The sequence below is a fragment of the Thalassophryne amazonica genome, chromosome 5 (genome assembly GCF_902500255.1).
Source record: "Thalassophryne amazonica chromosome 5, fThaAma1.1, whole genome shotgun sequence".
NCBI classification, from domain to species: domain Eukaryota; kingdom Metazoa; phylum Chordata; class Actinopteri; order Batrachoidiformes; family Batrachoididae; genus Thalassophryne; species Thalassophryne amazonica.
The window spans coordinates 78,870,212-78,891,856 of NC_047107.1; the positions used below are offsets into that span (position 1 = coordinate 78,870,212).

Consider the following 21,645-nt stretch of genomic DNA (forward strand, 5'->3'; position numbering starts at 1 on the left):
AAGAAGAAACCACAGGAGAGCAACAAAAGTCTTATCTCTGGAGCTGATAGTACCCAATACCAGTGGTCAAACAAAGAACATGAATTATGTTCTTGAGGGAAGATGCTGGAGACTACAAAGTCTTTACAAGTAGCCAGTTTGTGAACTGTGAGCAGTCTTGTAGCTTCCCTAATTCAGTTGACTAGCTGAAGTCCAGCAGACTGCAGTCTCCTCTGTAAGCCAGAATGAATCTGGCTAGACTTCAAGACCAAACTTTTTCACAGATATTTGCATGCAATTTGTGCAGAGAAGTTGTAAATGTGGCCACATCAAATGAGGGATGTGGGAGTCCTTTCACGACAAAACCTTGAAAGCTACAGATTGCATTGGAGACACCAGTAGGAGGTGTTCCATTTGAGGCCACTCGGAATATCATCCAGAGGAGTAATGCACAGCTTGATGAAAATTCTGGGCTGTATAAACAGAGAAACTGGGCTGTCATGGCAATGTGTGTAGACAAGGACACATTTATTAGAGGAGCATGTGAGTAAGTAACAAGCCATTTTCTCATGACCCTCTGCTCACAGAAGAACTGAAGCACTGCGTTCCTCCACACAGACCCTTCATCCCATTATAGTCATGTCAAGTGATAAGGTTCTGAGCAAGCGACAACACTTAAACCTGTATTTAGACTAGCGATGCACTCATCCACATTTTTTCACTTCCATTCCGATACTGATCCCAGAATTTGAATATCTACCGATATCTCTAGTTTTCTGATCCAATACCAGAGCTCTGTTTGGTTTAATATTATTATTATCATTACTGTTGAATTTATATAAGAAATTTGCCAGAAGGTGTATCTAAGATGAAACTCTAGATTTGATGTTTTGGTGAAAGAATTAAGTACTTTTATTTTTTATAGCCTTGTTTTTATAGACTTAAAGAGAAAAGACAGCACTCTCTGTCTGTCTGTCCTTCTCAATTTTCAATTTCAATGGGGCTTTCGTCACATGGGAAACATATTTACATTGTCAAAGAAAGTGTTAGGAGTAAAAATTAAATCCCCCCCCCCCCCCCCCGTTCGCTTTCTCATCTTTCTCTCTCCCTCCGTCTCTCTCTCCCTCCATCTCTCTCTCAATCACACTTTTGTTCTGCACAAACTTCGAACCTTTTGGAAACATGAAGCCTTTCAATTGTAAAATCAACGGTAAATTTCTAAATATATCATCAGTGACGCTCACATGCAGGACTTTAATGGAGATTTTTTTTCCCTTTCAGTGGACAGAATCTCTGTTCGACTGTCCTCAGCTGCAATCTGAACTGGCTTTTCATAACGTTTCACAGCCTCGGAACGCTGAAGCGGCTAACTTTTCAGCACACATTTTCAGCAACAATTCAGTTCATTTTATGAAAATCCGTGCTCGACGAGCAGACAATCTGAACCCGAGAAACGGGGAAACTTGCCGCTACCCGGAGCTAGAACGCTGCAGAAGAGAGCTCTCTCAAACAGCTCAGGCTCAGAAACCTCCCCTCCTCCCGCTCGGCAGCAAACAAAGCAGAGAGGAAACAGCAGCAGTTGAGAGGATTCACAGTGGCCCCTCATGTATCGGAAAATGTCGTGGGTTGGATCGGTATTTTCCAATATTTGAATTATGTCGGTATCGGAAGCAGATCCCGAATCGGATCAGTCGCAACCTTAATTTTGACAACCGGGAAGTCATAAATCTTGCAGTTGCTTGAGTCCCCTTGAGGCTGGCTCCAAAAGAGAGCCCATTCCTATAGGACTCTGTGTTAAAATATCTACCTCCATCCATCCATCCATCCATCCATTTTCTTCCACTTTATCCGGAGTCGGGTCGCGGGGGCAGCAGCTCAAGCAAAGTCGCCCAGACCTCCCGATCCACACACACCTCCCCCAGCTCCTCCGGGGGAACACCAAGGTGTTCCCAAGCCAGCCAAGAGATGTAGTCCCTCCAGCGTGTCTTCCCCAGGGCCTCCTCCCAATGGGACGTGCCCAGAACACCTCTCCAGCGAGGCGTCCAGGGGGCATCCGGAAAAGATGCCCGAGCCACCTCAACTGACTTCTTTCGACGTGGAGGAACAGCGGCTCGACTCCGAGCTCCTCCTGAGTGACCGAGCTCATCACCCTATCTCTAAGGGAGTGCCCAGCCACCCTGCGGAGGAAACTCATCTCGGCCACTTGTACGTGCGATCTCGTTCTTTCGGTCATGAGCCAAATCTCATGACGATAGGTGAGGATCGGAACGTAGATCGATCGGTAAATCGAGAGCTTTGCCCCCCTACTCAGCTCTCTCTTCACCACGACGGTCCAATACAGCGACCGCATCACTGCAGATGCTGCACCGATCCGTCTATCGATCTCACGCTCCATCCGTCCCTCACTCGTGAACAAGACCCCGAGATACTTAAACTCCTCCACTTGAGGCAAGGACACTCCACCGACCTGAAGAGGGCAAAGCACCTTTTTCCGGTCGAGAACCATGGCCTCGGATTTGGAGGTGCTGACTTTCATCCCGGATGCTTCACACTCGGCTGCAAAACGCCCCAGTGCAAGCTGAAGGTCCTGATTTGACGAAGCCAACAGAACCACATCGTCCGCAAACAGCAGAGACGAGATTTTGTGGTTGCCAAACCAGACCCCCTCTACACCCTGGCTGCGCCTAGAAATTCTGTCCATAAAAATAATGAACAGAACAGGTGACAAAGGGCAGCCCTGGCGGAGGCCAACGTACACTGGAAACAGGTTTGACTTACTACCGGCAATGCGAACCAAGCTCCTGCTGCGGTCGTACAGGGACCGGATAGCCCTTAGCAAAGGACCCCGGACACCGTACTCCCGGAGCACTCCCCACAGGGTGCCCAGACGGACACGGTCAAACGCCTTCTCCAGATCCACAAAACATGTGGACTGGTTGGGCAAACTCCCATGAACCCTTGAGCACCCGATGGAGCGTGTAGAGCTGGTCCAGTGTGCCGCAACCAGGACGAAAACCACACTGCTCCTCCTGAATCCAAGGTTCGACCATCGGTCGAATTCTCCTCTCCAGTACTCTGGAATAGACCTTACCCGGGAGGCTGAGGAGTGTGATCCCCCTATAGTAGGAAAACACCCTTCGGTCCCCCTTCTTAAACAGAGGGACCACTACCCCGGTCTGCCAATCCAGAGGCACTGTCCCCGATCGCCACGCGATGTTGCAGAGGCGTGTCAGCCAAGACAGTCCCACAACATCCAGAGACTTAAGGTACTCAGGACGGATTTCATCCACCCACAGGAGCCTTGCCACCGAGGAGCTTTCTAACCACTTCGGTGACTTCGGCCTGGGTAATGGATGAGTCCGCCTCTGAGTCCCCAGTCTCTGCTTCCTCTTCGGAAGACGTGATGATGGGATTGAGGAGATCCTCGACGTACTCCTTCCACTGCCCGACAACATCCCCAGTCAGGGTCAACAGCTCCCCACCCGCACTGTAAACAGTGCTGGTGGAGACCTGCTTCCGCCTCCTGAGGCGACGGACGGTTTGCCAGAATCTCTTCGAGGCTGACCGATAGTCCTCCTCCATGGCCTCCCCGAACTCCTCCCAGACCCGAGTTTTTGCCTCTGCAACCGCACGGCCTGCGGCACGCTTGGCCTGCCGTTACCTGTCAGCTGCCTCTGGGGTCCCACCTACCAACAAAGATAAGTAGGACTCCTTCTTCAGCTTGACGGCATCCCTTACTTCCGGTGTCCACCACCGGGTTCGGGGATTGCCGCCGCGACAGGCACCAGAGACCTTGTGACCAGAGCTACGAGTGGCCGCATCGACAATGGAGGTGGAGAACATGGTCCACTCAGACTCCATGTCTCCAACCTCCCCCGGGATCTGGGAGAAGCTCTCCCGGAGGTGGAAGTTGAAGACCTCGATGACAGAGGGTTCCGCCAGTCGTTCCCAGCAGACCCTCACGATACATTTGGGCCTGCCAGGTCTGACCGGCTTCCTCCCCTCCCAGCGGATCCAACTCACCACCAGGTGGTGATCGGTCGACAGCTCAGCCCCTCTCTTCACTCGAGTGTCCGAGACACGTGGCCGAAGGTCAGATGATACGACTACAAAGTTGATCATCGACCTCCGGCTCAGGGTGTCCTGGTGCCACATGCACTTATGGACACCCTTGTGCTCGAACATGGTGTTCGTGATGGACAAACTATGACTAGCACAGAAGTCCAACAACTGAACACCACTCGGGTTCAGATCGGGGAGGCCGTGCTTCCCGATCACCCCCCTCCAGGTCTCACTGTCGCCGCCCACGTGGGCGTTGAAATCCCCCAGGAGAACAATGGAGTCCCCAGTCGGAGCGCTATCTAGTACCCCTCCCAGGGACTCCAGGAAGGTCGGGTACTCTGCACTGCTGCTCAGCCCGTAGGCTGAGACAACGGTGAGAGACCTGACCCCGACCCGAAGGCGTAGGGACGCGACCCTCTCATTCACCGGAGTGAACTCCAACACATGGCGACTGAGCTGAGGAGCAATAAGCAATGCGACCCCAGCTCTCCGCCTCTCCCTGTGGGAAACACCAGAAAAATGAAGCGTCCAGCCCCTCTCCAGGAGTTGGGCACCAGAGCCCAAGCTGTGCGTGGAGGTGAGCCCGACTATCTCTAGTCAGTATCTCTCAACCTCCCGCACAAGCTCAGGCTCCTTCCCTCCCAGCGAGGTGACATTCCACGTCCCAACAGCCAGTGGCTGTGAGCATGGACCGGGCCGCCGGGCCACCTGCCCTCGACCGCCACCCAATCCACTCTGCACCTGACCCCTATGGCCCCCTCTGCAGGTGGTGAACCCACAGGAGGGCGGGCCCACATTGCTCTTTCGGGCTGAGCCCGGCCGGGTCCCATGGGCTAAGGCCCGACCACCAGGAGCTCGCGCGCGAGCCCCAACCCCAGGCCTAGCTCCAGGGTGCGGCCCCGGCTCCGCCACACCGGGCGACGTCTCGGTCCTTGATTTTTTACTGGTCATGGAGGTTCTGAACTGCCCTTAGTCTGACCCGTCACCTAGGACCTGTTTGCCTTGGGAGACCCTACAGGGAGCACAAAGCCCCCAACAACATAGCTCCTAGGATCATCCGGGTACGCAAACTCCCCCACCACGATAAGGTGGCAGCTAGAGGGGGAGAAAATATCTACCTTTAGAGCAGAAATAAACATGTTTACAGCCTAGTACAAAAAAATGTTTTGGTCTCCACAGATAGTTTCTGCCTCCATGACAACTGTGGTGGTGGTGGGGTTTCTAACTACTTCATTCAAGATGTTTTAAGTAGGGCTGGGCAATGTTAACGCGCTAACGTTGCGTTAATTATTGATGTCATTATCGCCGACAATTTTGTTCCTCCCCTTAACGCTGCGGTTTATTTTTTTTTTAGCCTTTTATGACTGTTGCTCGTTGCCTTTTATTTTGAAAGCGTCAGTCGGGGGCCAGCTTATGCTGCTGCTTCCTGCTGATAGCCGAGTTCACACAGAAAACGACATGAGGATCGAGAAAAGTACAGGCTATGCAATGCACAACAAAACAAAATGCAGAAAGACGCCGAACTTTTGAATGGACATTTTCGGTACAAAGTTCTACAGGATCAGGCCCGGATCCAGAGCGGTTTGGACCGATGCAATTTTTTTTCACGCATCATTCGTCATCGGTTAAAAAAAAATCTTGAATAATCTCGAAAAGCCGAACGTGTCCCCGCGGTGAACACAGCTTTTCGGTGGTTTTCATGTCAACCTATAGTCCGTAAATTATACAGATTTTTCCGAGTTTCAGAGTCATACGGACGTACAAATAAAGTCGGATATTCGGTGTTTGGTCTGTAATAAACTATTTCTGCAGCGCGGCTCCACTATGAAGCCATGAACCATTGAAGCAATGCTTCAATCCAGCAGCTCGTTGGTTCTTTGATTCACTGCTCTTCAGAAACGGCAAGCCGATTCTTAACCCCTCGCAAAGCCATTAAAATATCGTCAGTCACTTTTGTGTGGATTAAAGTCACTAACTGGGACTCTTGTCTTTTTGCTGTCAAGAAACGAGAATCGTCCTCCGTTACGTTCACACAGCTCAAAATGCTGCACGGCTGAGACAGTGTCCGGTCGGAATTAATAACTTCAAAATGAATAAAATGACACCTCTTTCCAAATGTAATACAGACAATAAACTACAATCGACTAAAACTTTTTTTTTTCCTCCCAAAATGAAACGTGCTGTATTTTCTTTTCAAATTACATCCTGAAGTGAAGCAGCACAGCAGCTTTAAGCTCAGCTCAGATATATGGAAACACATTCATGCCAATGTCTGAAAGGAAATGCTTTTGACAAAAACTACAGATTTTCTTTATTCCTATTTATGTCCAGAGATCAAGGATTCACCATGTAGAGTTCATTATGTACAAGGTTTAAGTATCCAGTGACCAAATTCATATTTATTTACTTTAAGACTCAATAAAATGTTCAATTTCAATTCAATTTAATCGGCTTATAAAGTGCCAAATCACAACAAAATCTAAATATACTAAAACAAATACATCACAATTGTACACATATCAAATTGTGATATGTGTACAATTGTGACGTATTTGTTTTAGTACATTTAGTCATGGACATGAATATTGTTATTTTGATATGAAACAGGATAACAAATGACCTGTCAGTGGTTTTGTATTTGATTTCATTAGTGTGTTTCAGTTGAAATTTACATTTTCAAATTTATGCAATGTTCATTTACATTTTCAAATTAAACTGTGCTTTTAAGCGGCTTTTGAATTCATTTTTGGGTTTCACATATACCATGCGATTAATCATGATTAATCACAGAAAGTCACTGAGTTAATGCGATTAAGATTTTTTATGTTTGCCCACCCCTAGTTTTAAGCCATAATGCTCTGTATAATTGTGGGCGTGGTTGGTCTGAGTGACAGTGGCTAGGTCCAGCAACTCCGCCTCTCGTAGCCTCTGTGCCCAATTGATAGAACTACTCGCACTTATGCTGTTGCTGTGTTTGTTTGGAGTATTTCCTTACAAACACCTGGAATAATACTGCTCGTTGTGCAGTGAAATATCCTAACACATCTAAGATGTCTCTGTTGCAATATTCATAATGTTAAATGGTAATAGAGTTAGCACTTTTAGCAGCTGCCGGTAGGTGCTAAAAGTTAGGGCCACTTAATGATTACTTAGAAAATAAGCGACTCATAACTATTAATGTCAACAACAAAGTAAATCATTAGAACCACCGCACAGCACACAGAAATGTTATGGCTAGCTCAAACGCTAGCCTGTGAACTGGCGGTTCAGACTTGAATAAAAAAGGCGTATTCAGCCATTTTTGGCATACACTGAGCCACTCACACTCTGCCGCTTTATGCATTAATGAGTTCATTGTGAATCAGTGCAGACGGGACTCTTAATATGGCAAGGCCCAGACAAGGGTGCCATTTCGGCTGTTCCAGGTCTCTACAGAAAACCAACGGGTGACGTCATGCAGGTTTTGTCCAGTATATAGACACAAACATTCTATCAGATGTCAGGAAAACTGTAATGAACACTACATAGGTGAGACTAAGCAACCTTTAAACAAGAGGCTATACCAGCACCGCAGAGAGGTCGCCAGTGGACCTCAGTCTGCAGTTCATCTCCACCTGAAAGACACTAACCACACATTTGAGGACAAGGAAGTTAAAATCTTAGCCAGAGAGAAGAAATGGTTTGACAGAGGTGTCAAGGAAGCATTCTTTGTAAAACAGTTGAAACCCAGCCTTAACCGCGGAGCGGGTCTCAGACACGCTTTGTCCCCTGTTTACAATGTGGTACTCAGGTCAAAGCAGTTTCAGTCTTTTGTTCATGGTAATGAGTCATTCACGTCATCAGGAGAGTGTCGTCAAGGGAGCCATCAGGGGAGGCTTCCGTCCTGTCATTAGGAGAGTGCTAACTAGAGCACAATAGGTGCTAATTAGAGCTATTGTTTAGTCACTAGCCTATAGCAGTCGGCCTCTCGGTAGGAGGGGTCTGGTTAGGTAAAAAAACTCCAGCTTTTGTTGGCTTCTGGTTTATTCTTCTCTACAAGAGTCAAGACAGAAGTTAGACTACCAGAGCAAGAATTTTAGCTGAGGAAGCTTCTGTGATTTGAAGCGAAACGTCCTCACGTCAAGCAACCCAGTCCAGTCGAAGAGTCAAGCTTCTCTACTATGGAAACCACCTGGACCTACACAGAAACATTGCGACCAACTGTGGGCATGATGCCCTGGCACTGGTACGTAAGCTGGAAAGGACACCTAAAAAGATAGCTAACTTTAGAAACCACTTAAGATTTAACCTAAGATGCAAACAAAACAATGTTATTCCCAAATGCATGAAGCAAGAGGCACTAGAAGCAGGCCACACAGCAGAAAAGATCCAGCACAGTTACCTTAGGAGGATTTGGGGTCTTAGAATTAGAAGGCTTCATCTTAAAATATTAGACCTCCAAAATAATCTTGATAGTCTTTACAAAAGGTTAGAAACCTGGTGGGGGAAGAGGCCCATAATAAGATCACAAAGTTCATAGTTAAAATTCAAATGGCTGAGCATTTAAAAAGTAAGGAGCGGCAAATCAGTAAGTTTCACAACCTTTTAGTGCAGAAAAGGCGTACTTTCAGGGGGAGTAGTTTTAAAGATACACCCAGACAAATTAGTGACAGAATCTGTCCGACCGGGTTCTTAGACAGAAAAGGATGTGCTCACCAAAGGACTAAATTTCTCAGTGACCCCTAAATAGATTACATCACTGCAGTAGAGTCAGTCATTAAACATAACAGTTTGTCAGAGTCAGAAGCTGGGGACCTCCAACTAAGAGTCACAGCAGTGCTTAACAGTGCTAAGCCTCCTCCGTGCAACGTCACAGGAGAAGAACAGAAAGCTTTGGCAGCACTACAGAAGGACCAAAGCATCCTTATCCTGCCAGCAGATAAAGGCAGATGCACGGTGGTCCTGAACACATCGGACTACGAGGCCAAGATCAACAACTTACTCAGTGACTCCAGTACATACGAACGTCTGAAGAGAGACCCCACGAGTGGCTATAAGAAGAAAATCATTAGCTACCTCCAAAACCTGGAGAAAGAGGGACTCATCGACAGGCAGACATACTACAGACTGTACCCGGGGGACACCACTCCATGCATCTATGGACTGCCCAAAATCCACAAACAGGACGTGCCACTCAGGCCTATTGTAAGTAGGACAGATTCCATCACATACAATTTGGCCAAGCACCTCAAGTGGATTTTGGCTTCTCTAGTGGGTAACTCAGACCACCATGTGGAGAACACACAAGATTTTGTGAACAAGATCAAGGACCTGCAGCTGGAGGCAGATGAAACTATGGTGTCATCTGATGTGACTTCGTTGTTCACCTGCATCCCCACCGCTGAGGCCATCTCAGGGGTCTGGCTAGGTTAAAAAACTCCAGCTTTTGTTGGCTTCTGGTTTATTCTTCTCTACAAGAGTCAAAACAGAAGTCAGACTACCAGAGCAAGAATTTTAGCTGAGGAAGCTTCTGTGATTTGAAGCGAAATGTCCTCACGTCAAGCAACCCAGTCCAGTCGAAGAGTCAAGCTTCTCTACTAATATCCGTAGTTTCTCCAAAAATATTAGTCCTATCAATGTTCCATTTTGGCAGCGGTCATCCTTGACCCAAAATACATAATAGTTCCAAACGGCAAATGTCAGCACTCCCAGTTTGTCCATGATCAAAGCCGCATGCACGCACGCACACACGCACAAGGCCAGTTGGTTATAAATATATAGAAGATAAAAGAAAAAAAAAAAGTGAAACAGGTGAGGGTGGGAAAGTGCAGGGATCGGTGTCATTCTCAACAAGATTGCTGCAGCCTGCTACTTAGTGACAAAAGCAGTCTGGCTTCAAGCCAAAGAAGCCAACCATCAACTGCACCCAAGCTCTGCAATTCTTCAGAGTGCAAGTGCGAATACACACAAAGTTTCATTAAGGCTATCGTAATTTTCATAAAGTGCTTGATTCAGTTCCTTTCAGTAACTTCCTGGAGTCAGCCATCAGGCAGTACAGAAGTGTTTTTACAATGCTGACATTCCTCCAGAAGGACAAAGGTCCAAGCCTTCAGGGTCTTGGTGCTTTCAAATGAACAGTTACTTAGAGTGACTGAGATGATGTGCAATAGTTGGATTTTGAGGAAACATTAGCTATGACACTATAGCCATGTGGCGTCACCTGCATGCTGGGTGATGATCCAGCATGTAGGTGTCTTAATTAAGATATCGGTAAGTGGAATTCACCTGATTGCAGCAGAGAGCCTGTCCTCCCAGATCTGACCAGACATTCAATGACAATGTGTTCATTGCAACAAGGAAAAGGTTCCTGCAGTGGAATATCATGGTATACCTCACTTGGGTTCCGGTTCTTCGTAAAGATGTTTTTAATGAATGTTTCTTGCACCTCTTCCTGCTTCACCAGAAAATGCCATAAACGCTTCACTGGCAGAGCTGAATGGTGGGTAGACCTGGAAGGAACAAAAGCTGTCAGAAAAAATAAATGTTTCCATAAAGCTAATACAGTAGTGTTCGGAATAATAGTAGTGCTATGTGACTATAATAATAATCCAGGTTTTGAGTATATTTCTTATTGTTACATGGGAAACAAGGTACCAGTAGATTCAGTAGATTCTCACAAATCCAACAAGACCAAGCATTCATGATATGCACACTCTTAAGGCTATGAAATTGGGCTATTAGAAAAAAAAAAAAAGTAGAAAAGGGAGTGTTCACAATAATAGTAACATTTGCTGCTGACGCTACAAACTCAAAACTATTATGTTCAAACTGCTTTTTTTTAGCAATCCTGTGAATCACTAAAATAGTATTTAGTTGTATAACCACAGTTTTTCATGATTTCTTAACATCTATGAGGCATTAATTTTGTTGGTTTGGAACCAGGATTTTGCTTGTTTACTAGTGTGCTTGGGATCATTGTCTTGTTGAAACACCCATTTCAAGGGCATGTCCTCTTCAGCATAAGGCAATATGACCTCTTCAAGTATTATGACATATCCAAACTGTTCCATGATACCTGGTATGCGATATATAGGTCCAACACCATAGTAGGAGAAACATGCCCATATCGTGATGCTTGCATCACCATGCTTCACTGTGAACTGTGGCTTGAATTCAGAGTTTGGGGGTCGTCTCACACACTGTCTACAGACCTTGGACCCAAAAAGAACAATTTTACTCTCATCAGTCCACAAAATATTCCTCGATTTCTCTTTTGACCAGTTGATGTGTTCTTTGGCAAATTGTAACCTCTTCTGCACGTCTTATTTAACAGCGTGACTTTGCGGGGGATTCTTGCGAGTAAATTAACAAGTGTCTTCTAACTGTCACAGCACTTACAGGTAACTCCAGACTGTCTTTGATCATCCTGGAGCTGATCAATGGGTGAGCCTTTGCCATTCTGGTTATTCTTCTATCCATTTTGATAGTTGTTTTCCGTTTTCTTCCACGCGTGTCTGGTTTTTTTTGTCCATTTTAAAGCATTGGAGATCATTGTAGATAAACAGCCTATAATTTTTTGCACCTGCATATAAGTTTTCCCCTCTCCAATCAACTTTTTAATCAAACTACGCTGTTCTTCTGAACAATGTCTTGAACATCCCATTTTCCTCAGGCTTTCAAAGAGAAAAGCATGTTCAACAGGTGCTGGCTTCATCCTTAAATAGGGGACACCTGATTCACACCTGTTTGTTCCACAAAACTGACGAACTCACTGACTGAATGCCACACTACTATTATTGTGAACACCCCCTTTTTCTACTTTTTTTTTTTTACTAATAGCCCAATTTCATAGCCTTAAGAGTGTGCATATCATGAATGCATGGTCTTGTTGGATTTGTGAGAATCTACTGGTACCTTGTTTCCCATGTAACAATAAGAAATATACGCAAAACCTGGATTAATCTTTTTAGTCACATAGCACTACTATTATTCTGAACACTACTGTTTTTCAATTTACTGAAGCACAGTAAAAAAAAAAAAAAAGTTACAAAAATGTTCTTTGTACAACCCCTGGCAAAAATTATGGAATCACTGGCCTCGGAGGATGTTCATTCAGTTGTTTAATTTTGTAGGAAAAAAGCAGATCACAGACATGACACAAAACTAAAGTCATTTCAAATGGCAACTTTCTGGCTTTAAGAAACACTATAAGAAATCAAGAAAAAAAGATTGTGGCAGTCAGTAACGGTTACTTTTTTAGACCAAGCAGAGGAAAAAAATATGGAATCACTCAATTCTGAGGAAAAAATTATGGAATCACCCTGTAAATTTTCATCCCCAAAACTAACACCTGCATCATATCAGATCTGCTCTTTAGTCTGCATCTAAAAAGGAGTGAACACACCTTGGAGAGCTGTTGCACCAAGTGGACTGACATGAATCATGGCTCCAACACGAGAGATGTCAATTGAAACAAAGGAGAGGATTATCAAACTCTTAAAAGAGAGTAAATCATCACGCAATGTTGCAAAAGATGTTGGTTGTTCACAGTCAGCTGTGTCTAAACTCTGGACCAAATACAAACAACATGGGAAGGTTGTTAAAGGCAAACATACTGGTAGACCAAGGAAGACATCAAAGCGTCAAGACGGAAAACTTAAATATGTCTCAAAAATCGAAAAATGTACAACAAAACAAATGAGGAACGAATGGGAGGAAACTGGAGTCAACGTCTGTGACCGAACTGTAAGAAACCGCCTAAAAGAAATGGGATTTACATACAGAAAAGCTAAACGAAAGGCATCATTAACACCTAAACAGAAAAAAACAAGGTTACAATGGGCTAAGGAAAAGCAATTGTGGACTGTGGATGACTGGATGAAAGTCATATTCAGTGATGAATCTCGAATCTGCATTGGGCAAGGTGATGATGCTGGAACTTTTGTTTGGTGCCTTTCCAATGAGATTTATAAAGATGACTGCCTGAAGAGAACATGTAAATTTCCACAGTCATTGATGATATGGGGCTGCATGTCAGGTAAAGGCACTGGGGAGATGGCTGTCATTACATCATCAATAAATGCACAAGTTTATGTTGATATTTTGGACAATTGAAAGGATGTTTGGGGATGATGAAATCATTTTTCAAGACGATAATGCTTCTTGCCATAGAGCAAAAACTGCAAAAACATTCCTTGCAAAAAGACACATAGGGACAATGTCATGGCATAGGGTCAATGTCAATGAGCAGATCTGATTTGATGCAGGTGTTAATTTGGGGGATGAAAATTTACAGGGTGATTCCATAATTTTTTCCTCAGAATTGAGTGATTCCATATTTTTTTCCTCTGCTTAGTCTAAAAAAGTAACCGTTACTGCCTGCCACAATCTTTTTTCTTGATTTCTTATAGTGTTTCTTAAAGCCAGAAAGTTGCCATTTGAAATGACTTTAGTTTTGTGTCATGTCTGTGATCTGCTTTTTTTCTACAAAATTAAACAACTGAATGAACATCCTCCGAGGCCGGTGATTCCATAATTTTTGCCAGGGGTTGTATGTCTGGGAGAGCGGTGCTGATGTGCTCATTCACATTAGCTGTTTTTTAGGGCCTAAAGTGCACTGGTTGCATTGTGTGTGCATTGCAACTGCATGCTGATTTTCATTTAGGGAGGCATGTTTAGAGATTACACCATGCACACTGCCTGCATGAAGGGGACATCCCTGATGCATGTCTCATGCTACTGCATCCCTCTGGAGAATAGACTTGGGGTCTACTTTTTCAGGTGAGGTGAGTGGCACACAGTACAAGTATTCAGAAAAATTTTATGTTGGAAGTCATTTTACATCATATTGGCAACATTAAATAACACTTAACTGGACGACTGTGGGAAAAGTCACAGAAATGAAAGAAAAAAAAATTTCAGCGATGAAAACAAAGTCACATGACTGCTATTCAGTTACAAGAAGTCACGTTTTTCAACGCTCAAGTGAACTCTCAGTGACCTACAAGAAGGAAAGAATCTGAATTATAATATATAAAAAGAAAAGGTGACTGAGAATCTATATGCATTTAATATATTTTAATGTAACACGTTATACATAATGTGCACTTTCAGGGACATGCTGCTAGTTGACGGCCAGGACAGCTGCATGCTTTCAATTATTCATGTAACTTTTGATATTATAAATATTTGACACGAAGGAGTGTTTTTGTGTTCACCCTGTATTCACAGCGCTTTACTTTATCCACATTTTATGTTACAGCCTTATTCTAAAATGGACTACACTCGTTTTTTTTCCCCCTCAAAATTCTATTCACAACTCCCCATAATGACAATATGAAAAAAGTTTTTTTTTTCTTTAAAATTTTTGCAAGTTTATAAAAAACCAAAACAAAATTAAGAAATCACATGTACATAAGTATTCAGACCCTTTGCTCAATACTTTGTAGTAGAGAAGCTTGAATCTTCGACTGGACTGGGTTGCTTGACGTGAGGATGTTTTGCTTCAAATCACAGAAGCTTCCTCAGCTACAATTCCTGCTCTGGTAGTCTGACTTCTGTCTTGACTCTTGTAGAGAAGAATAAACCAGAAGCCAACAAAAGCTGGGGTTTTTTAACCTAACCAGACCCCACCTACTGAGAGGCTGACTGCTATAGGCTAGTGACTAAACAATAGCTCTAATTAGCACCTATTGTGCTCTAGTTAGCACTCTCCTAATGACAGGACGGAAGCCTCCCCTGATGGCTCCCTTGACGACTCTCTCCTGATGACGTGAATGACTCATTTCCATGAACAAAAGACTGAAACTGCTTTGACCTGAGTACCACATTGTAAACAGGGGACAAAGCGTGTCTGAGACCTGCTCCGCAGTTAAGGCTGGGTTTCAACTGTTTTACAAAGAATGCTTCCTTGACATCTCTCTCAAACCATTTCTTCTCTCTGGCTAAGATTTTAACTTCCTTGTCCTCAAACGTGTGGTTAGTGTCTTTCAGGTGGAGATGAACTGCAGACTGAGGTCCACTGGCGACCTCTCTGCGGTGCTGGTATAGCCTCTTGTTTAAAGGTTGCTTAGTCTCACCTATGTAGTGTTCATTACAGTTTTCCTGACATCTGATAGAATGTTTGTGTCTATATACTGGACAAAACCTGCATGACGTCACCCGTTGGTTTTCTGTAGAGACCTGGAACAGCCGAAATGGCACCCTTGTCTGGGCCTTGCCATATTAAGAAAAGATTGCTTCACAGCTGAGATGGCCTCAGCTGTGAGGCAGAGACTGCTGGAAGATGTGTCTCTATCTGAAAGGACCAAACTCACACCAGACCACATCTGCCAACTCTTGGAGATCTGTCTTAACACCACGTATTTCCTGTTTAGGGGGAATTACTACAGGCAGATCCATGGTTGTGCGATGGGGTCTCCGGTATCCCCCATTGTGGCCAATCTGTACATGGAGCAAGTGGAGAAGACAGCTTTGACGTCGTTCACGGGCATCTCTCCCAGTCACTGGTTCAGCTATGTCGATGACACATGGGTTAAAATCAAGCAACAGGAGGTCGAGGACTTTACAGAACACATCAATTCGGTGGACTCCAATATCAAGTTCACACGTGAGGATGCCAGAAACAACCATTTAGCCTTCTTGGACTGTGATGTTACGATTGGAGAGAACAGGCAGCTCCAGACAGAGGTTTACAGAAAACCCACTCACACTGACCAATATCTGCTCTTCGGCTCAAACCACCTCCTTGAACACAAGCTCGGGGTGATCAGGACTCTTCAACACAGAGCCCTACAGATGACCACAACTGCAGAGGGAAGGGCTAAAGAGCAACAACTTGTACAGAAAGCCCTCACAGTATGTGGGTACCCACGTTGGTCCCTGGACAAAGTGCAGAAATCCCAGAAAACAAAGAGACCAGATAGACAGGAGACAGAGACAAGAAGGAGAGGAGTGTCTCTCCCTTATTTAGCAGGAGTAGGGGAAAAACTACAGAGGATCTTCAGACAGCACAAAATCCCAGTTTACTTTAAACCAGTCAATACCTTGAGACAGATATTAGTTCACCCTAAGGACAGGATCCCTAGTTACAAACAGAGCAATGTAGTGTATCATATCAGATGTCAGGAAAACTGTAATGAACACTACATAGGTGAGACAAAGCAACTTTTACACAAGAGGCTATACCAGCACCGCAGAGAGGTCGCCAGTGGACCTCAGTCTGCAGTTCATCTCCACCTGAAAGACACTAACCACACGTTTGAGGACAAGGAAGTTAAAATCTTAGCCAGAGAGAAGAAATGGTTTGAGAGAGGTCTCAAGGAAGAATTCTTTGTAAAACAGTTGAAACCCAGCCTTAACCGTGGAGCGGGTCTCAGACACGCTTTGTCCCCTGTTTACAATGTGATACTCAGGTCAAAGCAGTTTCAGTCTTTTGTTCATGGTAATGAGTCATTCACGTCATCAGGAGAGAGTCGTCAAGGGAGCCATCAGGGGAGGCTTCCGTCCTGTCATTAGGAGAGTGTTAACTAGAGCACAATAGGTGCTAATTAGAGCTATTGTTTAGTCACTAGCCTATAGCAGTCAGCCTCTCGGTAGGTGGGGTCTGGCTAGGTTAAAAAACTCCAGCTTTTGTTGGTTTCTGGTTTATTTTTCTCTACAAGAGTCAAGACAGAAGTCAGACTACCAGAGCAAGAATTGCAGCTGAGGAAGCTTCTGTGATTTGAAGCGAAATGTCCTCACGTCAAGCAACCCAGTCCAGTCGAAGATTCAAGCTTCTCTACTATGGAAACCACCTGGACAACTGAGAGGCTACACAGAAACATTGCTCAATACTTTGTTGATGCACTTTTGGCAGCAATTAGAGCCTCAAGTCCTCTTTAATATATGATGCCACAAGCTTGGTGCACATATTTGTTGGTGCACAGCCATTTTCAGATCTCTCCAGAGATGTTCAAACAGATTCAGGTCTGGGCTCTGACTGGGCCACTCAAGAACATTCACAGAGTTGTCCTGATGCCACTCCTTTGATATCTTGGCTGTGTGCTTAGGGTCACTGTCTAGCTGAACGTTGAACAGTCACTCCAAATCATGTCCAATCAACTGAATTTACCCCAGGTGGACTCCAATTAAGCTGTTAAAACATCTCAAAGATGATTAGTGGAACAGGATTGACCTGAGCTCAATTTTGAGCTTCATGGCAAAGGCTGTGAATACTTAGGTACGTGTGATTTCTTATTTTTAATAAATTTGCAAAAATCTCAAATAAACTTTTTTATACACTGTCATTATGGGGTATTGTGTGTAGAATTTTGATGAAAAAAATTTTATTTCATTCATTTTGGAATAAGACTGTAACAAACATATTGTAAAAAAAAAAGATTAAGCGCTGCGAATACTTTCTGGATGCACTGTATGTGTTGTTCCACTAACATGGGCTGACATATACCTGAACCTAAAACCATGAATGCAGGAGAATCACAATACAGAAAAATTTGTATTAGTTTTTAAAATTAGTAACATGGTACTCGCATGATTGTGCTGGTATATGCCCACTTTGTGCTTAAAGCAAACTGAAATGTAGAACAATCTATGTTTCCCAACACAAATTTGCATAACAGTGTGAATGAAGGCATTCACATCAGCAAATATGTTAGTGGATCAAATCTGAAATTGATTTTTTTTTTTTTTAAAGGCTTGTAAGTAAGTAGACCTCAGTTTAGGGACATACCTGAATGGGGTATTGGAAGGTTCCAAGAGGGCCTTATGTCTGAGGAGGGCAGGCCCAGCAGTGGCCATTTCCTCTTGGAGATGTGTCGAAATGTACTTGGAAGGAGGTCCCCCAAAGATCTCCAGTCTCTTCTCCAACACCTGCTCCCAGCGCTGCAGGGTCTTCAGCACAGCATGACATAAAGGAGAGCCCACAGGCAGATCTGGATAAGCAGAACCAGATACAAAAACAAGGAGAATATTAACTCATGTAGGATTTTGCCAGTATATCAGAAGACGTGGAACACAATTTAGTTTTTACCTGATAGATCATAACCTGTCACAGGGAAAAAAGACTTGATATTGAGCAGCACCAACTGAACCATTGACAGACGCATCAAACACCAGCTGGAAAGAGATAAAGAAGCTTTTATCAAGCCCCAGTTCAACATGTGTAATTCATTTCTAATGAAAACCAACATCTCTTGCATTCCTCCAACTTATGCACCTATATGAATTGTAGTTAGAATGCTCTCGTTGAGGAGAGTTGGTGTCGAATACATCGTCGTAGTCTTCATCGTCTTCATCTTCATCTTGACTGTTCTGGCTCTGCTCCGAGTCATAGTCCACTCCATTTTCTGAATGCAGCAGCAATGGCTTAAAAAAAAAAAAAAAAAAGTCCAGCACAAACAATAATAAATAAAGAATAAATAATAAAGAAGACAGACCCGGTCCGTAAGGACAGATGTACTGTATACTGGCTTGATAACATTTTACAATGCTCATGAAGAGTGTTTCAGTCAAACCAAGCAACAGACAACACACTGACAACTTTTCATTTGTTGCCAGGTAGCCTAAGTAAAAGCAGTCCCTGAAGACCCTGAGCTAAAGTTTTAAGAACCCAAATACAGGTAAACCTCATTTAGTCACGCGAGTTGGGGTCTACAAAATCAGATGGTGAGTTATTTGAAGTGGGGAGTTAATGAGGTTGACCAAAAAAAACTGAAAATCAGTTTACTTTGCCATATTACAACAGTTTTGATGATTTGAAGCGTGATTCCTGCCTGAATGGTGATGATTTATTCATCTGGAGTTAGTTCTGGATCTTTTTTTCCTAATCCGGCTGCCGCACGTCAGTGATGAGGGCTTTGTCAGTGTGGACGATTCTGGACAACTTGAAGGTTTTGGATGGTCTGGTGGGGGTATGTGTAAATTCTGGCCCAATCTGAACCAGCAGTAAAGATCTAAAGAGTCACATCCATAAACTTTGAATCATCTGCCCTCATCCCTGACATGCAGCAGCCAGAGGAAGAAGAAATCACCATCCAGAATCGGTCGCACTGAAGATCCCTCTCAAAAACGGTCAAATCAAAACTGACTTTTATACAGTAGTCTAAATTTTATGGGTCCACAAATCGATCACGAGTAAAGCTGATGACTTACGTGAACGCACATTAACGAGGTTTACCTGTATTTTCTTAATGCAAATGTCTACCCTAATTAACACTAGCCTGTTGCCCGTGGAGATCTACAGGCTCTAGATTGGGTAATATTTATAAAATAGGTAGCTGACATTTTTCAAGGGTGGTAATAAATTAAGCAATGAGTTGGAATGGCGTGTTGGTCCAGAATGTTTTTAGAACTTTAAAGCTCAGCAACTTTTTCCTGTTAATTATGTAATTTTTAATATAAATTTCCTGTCTCAATGAATTTATAAATTGTTTAGGTTGTTGTTATCATATACACACTATTATTATTTATATTTTATTATTACTTCTATTTTCTCATTAAATTTTTAAAATTGACCACAATGAAAATAAGTGTTTTCACTGTCTTGTGTCATCCATGTATTTTTAATGTATTTACAATTATATGCAATTACACTCACACTTTTAATATAAAGATGATTTACTGCCCCCTGCTGGAAAGGTGTGTGAATCCAAAATGTCCAAACCTTGGACCAAACTGGAAATATGCACATTAACCACTTGTCCACCACCCCCCTGCCTGTCAAGAATATATATTATTTTTAATAATTGGCTTTTATTCACTGTTGCTAGATTGTTTTTATTCTATTTTATTCTGTACTCAACCCTGAAAAAAATCCAATTAACATGCCTAAAACTTTTGTACAAAACTGTATATTCTGAATATTAAGTCTTTTATAAACACCGACATTTGTAGAATGTCCTATTTGCGTCACTGTAAAATACAGACTTTTAATGTCATATGTACATCATAAAGCATTAATGACTTATGAGGAAAAAAAAAAAATCACTTCATCCTTCATAATCCTCAAATGAAGGCACCAAACAACCCTAAAATGTAATCAGTTCATCTAAACCCCAGGGTCAATAATCTACCATGCATCATTTTAGTTATAGTCACACGTATGTATCTGCACACTAGTGCTGGGTTGAAAAGATTGATTCGCCATTTTTAACCGATTCTCATTTTAAACCGATGCCCTCACCTAGCTACAGCAGCATTGCACTGACTCTTCAACAACACGATGCGAGGAGAGTACTACACCAGCTAAACCAGAAGAAAGCCACCAGATCCAACAGTGCAACTTGAAAGGTACTCGCTGCCTGTGCCAGTCAGCTCTCGGGGATTCTCACTAGTCTTCAACGTCTCCCTGAATCAAGCCACTGTCCCAACCTGCCTGAAAACAGCCACCATCATCTCTGTCCTCAAGGCATCAGGCAACCTCAACAACGACAACCCCAACGCCCTAACATCACTGATGATGAAATGCTTTGAGAGGCCCTCACCTTTCCTCCCCCCCTCACATTCAGCACATGCACACCACAGGGCTGTGTGCTGAGTCCACTCTTGTCCTCCGTCATTCCACAAACACCATCATCAGGTTCGCAGACAACACAACAGTGTTCAGACGCATCTTGAGGGGAGATGCCTACAGGGAGGAGGTCCAGCACCTGTCTGGTGTCAGGCCAACAACTTGCTAACGAAGACAAAGACAAAGTAGGCCATCACAGACTACAGGGAAAACGAGGAGGATTATGCCCCTCTCAACATCAACGGAAATCCGGTGGAGAGAGTGCCATCTTTTAGGCTTCTGGGAGTCCACATCCAAGAAGAGTTCTCCTGGTCCACCAACACCACAGGTGTTACAAAGAAGGCCCAGCAGTGACTGCAATTCTTGAGGCTCCTTAGGAAAAGCAAACTGGAGCAGAAGCTGCTGGTGGCCTTCTATCACACGACCATTGATAGTGTGAAGACATACTGCATGTCAGCGTGGTTCGCCAGAAGTATAGCCACGGACAGAAAGACTCTGCAGCGAGTGATAAACACTGACCAAAAAGTAATTGGCTGCCCCCTGCCCCATCTTGAGGAGATAGCTACCTCCCACTGTCTCAACCAATCCAGAGCCATCCTCTTAGACCCCTCTCACCCAGCACATCACCTGTTCAGCCTGCTCCCATTGGGCAGGAGATACAGGTCGATCAGAGCCCAAACTTCCAGGATGACAGTTTCTTTCCCCTGAGAACACTGAACACTTATGTGCAATAACTCTGGCCACCATGTACAATAATTGAAATCCTATGGGCTACACGCATACAAATACGTGCAATATAATTTTCTCTGTGCCGCCTTACTTAGATTGTATATTTACTTGTTTAAATAAAATAATTGTTTAAAGTGTACATGTCTTCACATATTTATACACTCACATTTTTCACTTGGTCTCCTAGTTAGTTATTTATGCGTGCTTTTACCTTTTCTTATTCTCAAACTCAGTTGCAGAGTGGCCCACCTAATCTCATATGTGTACAATGACAAGTAAAGCTTCTAGTCTATTCTAAACTAGCAGCATAAACCTATGGTCAATATACAACTACACAGTTATAAAATGTTACTTAAAAAATCTTGGTGGAGTTACAGAAAAAGAAAAGT

The 21,645-nt window shown here is 43.7% G+C and overlaps 1 protein-coding gene across 1 annotated transcript in view; it reads right to left on the minus strand.

Moving 5' to 3' along the window:
- LOC117510773 (dmX-like protein 1) overlaps window positions 1–21,645 on the minus strand; it is a 196,497-nt gene that overhangs the window by 28,126 nt on the left and 146,726 nt on the right. Inside the window, 4 exon segments of the mRNA XM_034170628.1 lie at window positions 10,412–10,529; window positions 17,750–17,951; window positions 18,050–18,135; window positions 18,236–18,384. Of these exon segments, the coding sequence (XP_034026519.1) occupies window positions 10,412–10,529; window positions 17,750–17,951; window positions 18,050–18,135; window positions 18,236–18,384 (555 nt within the window).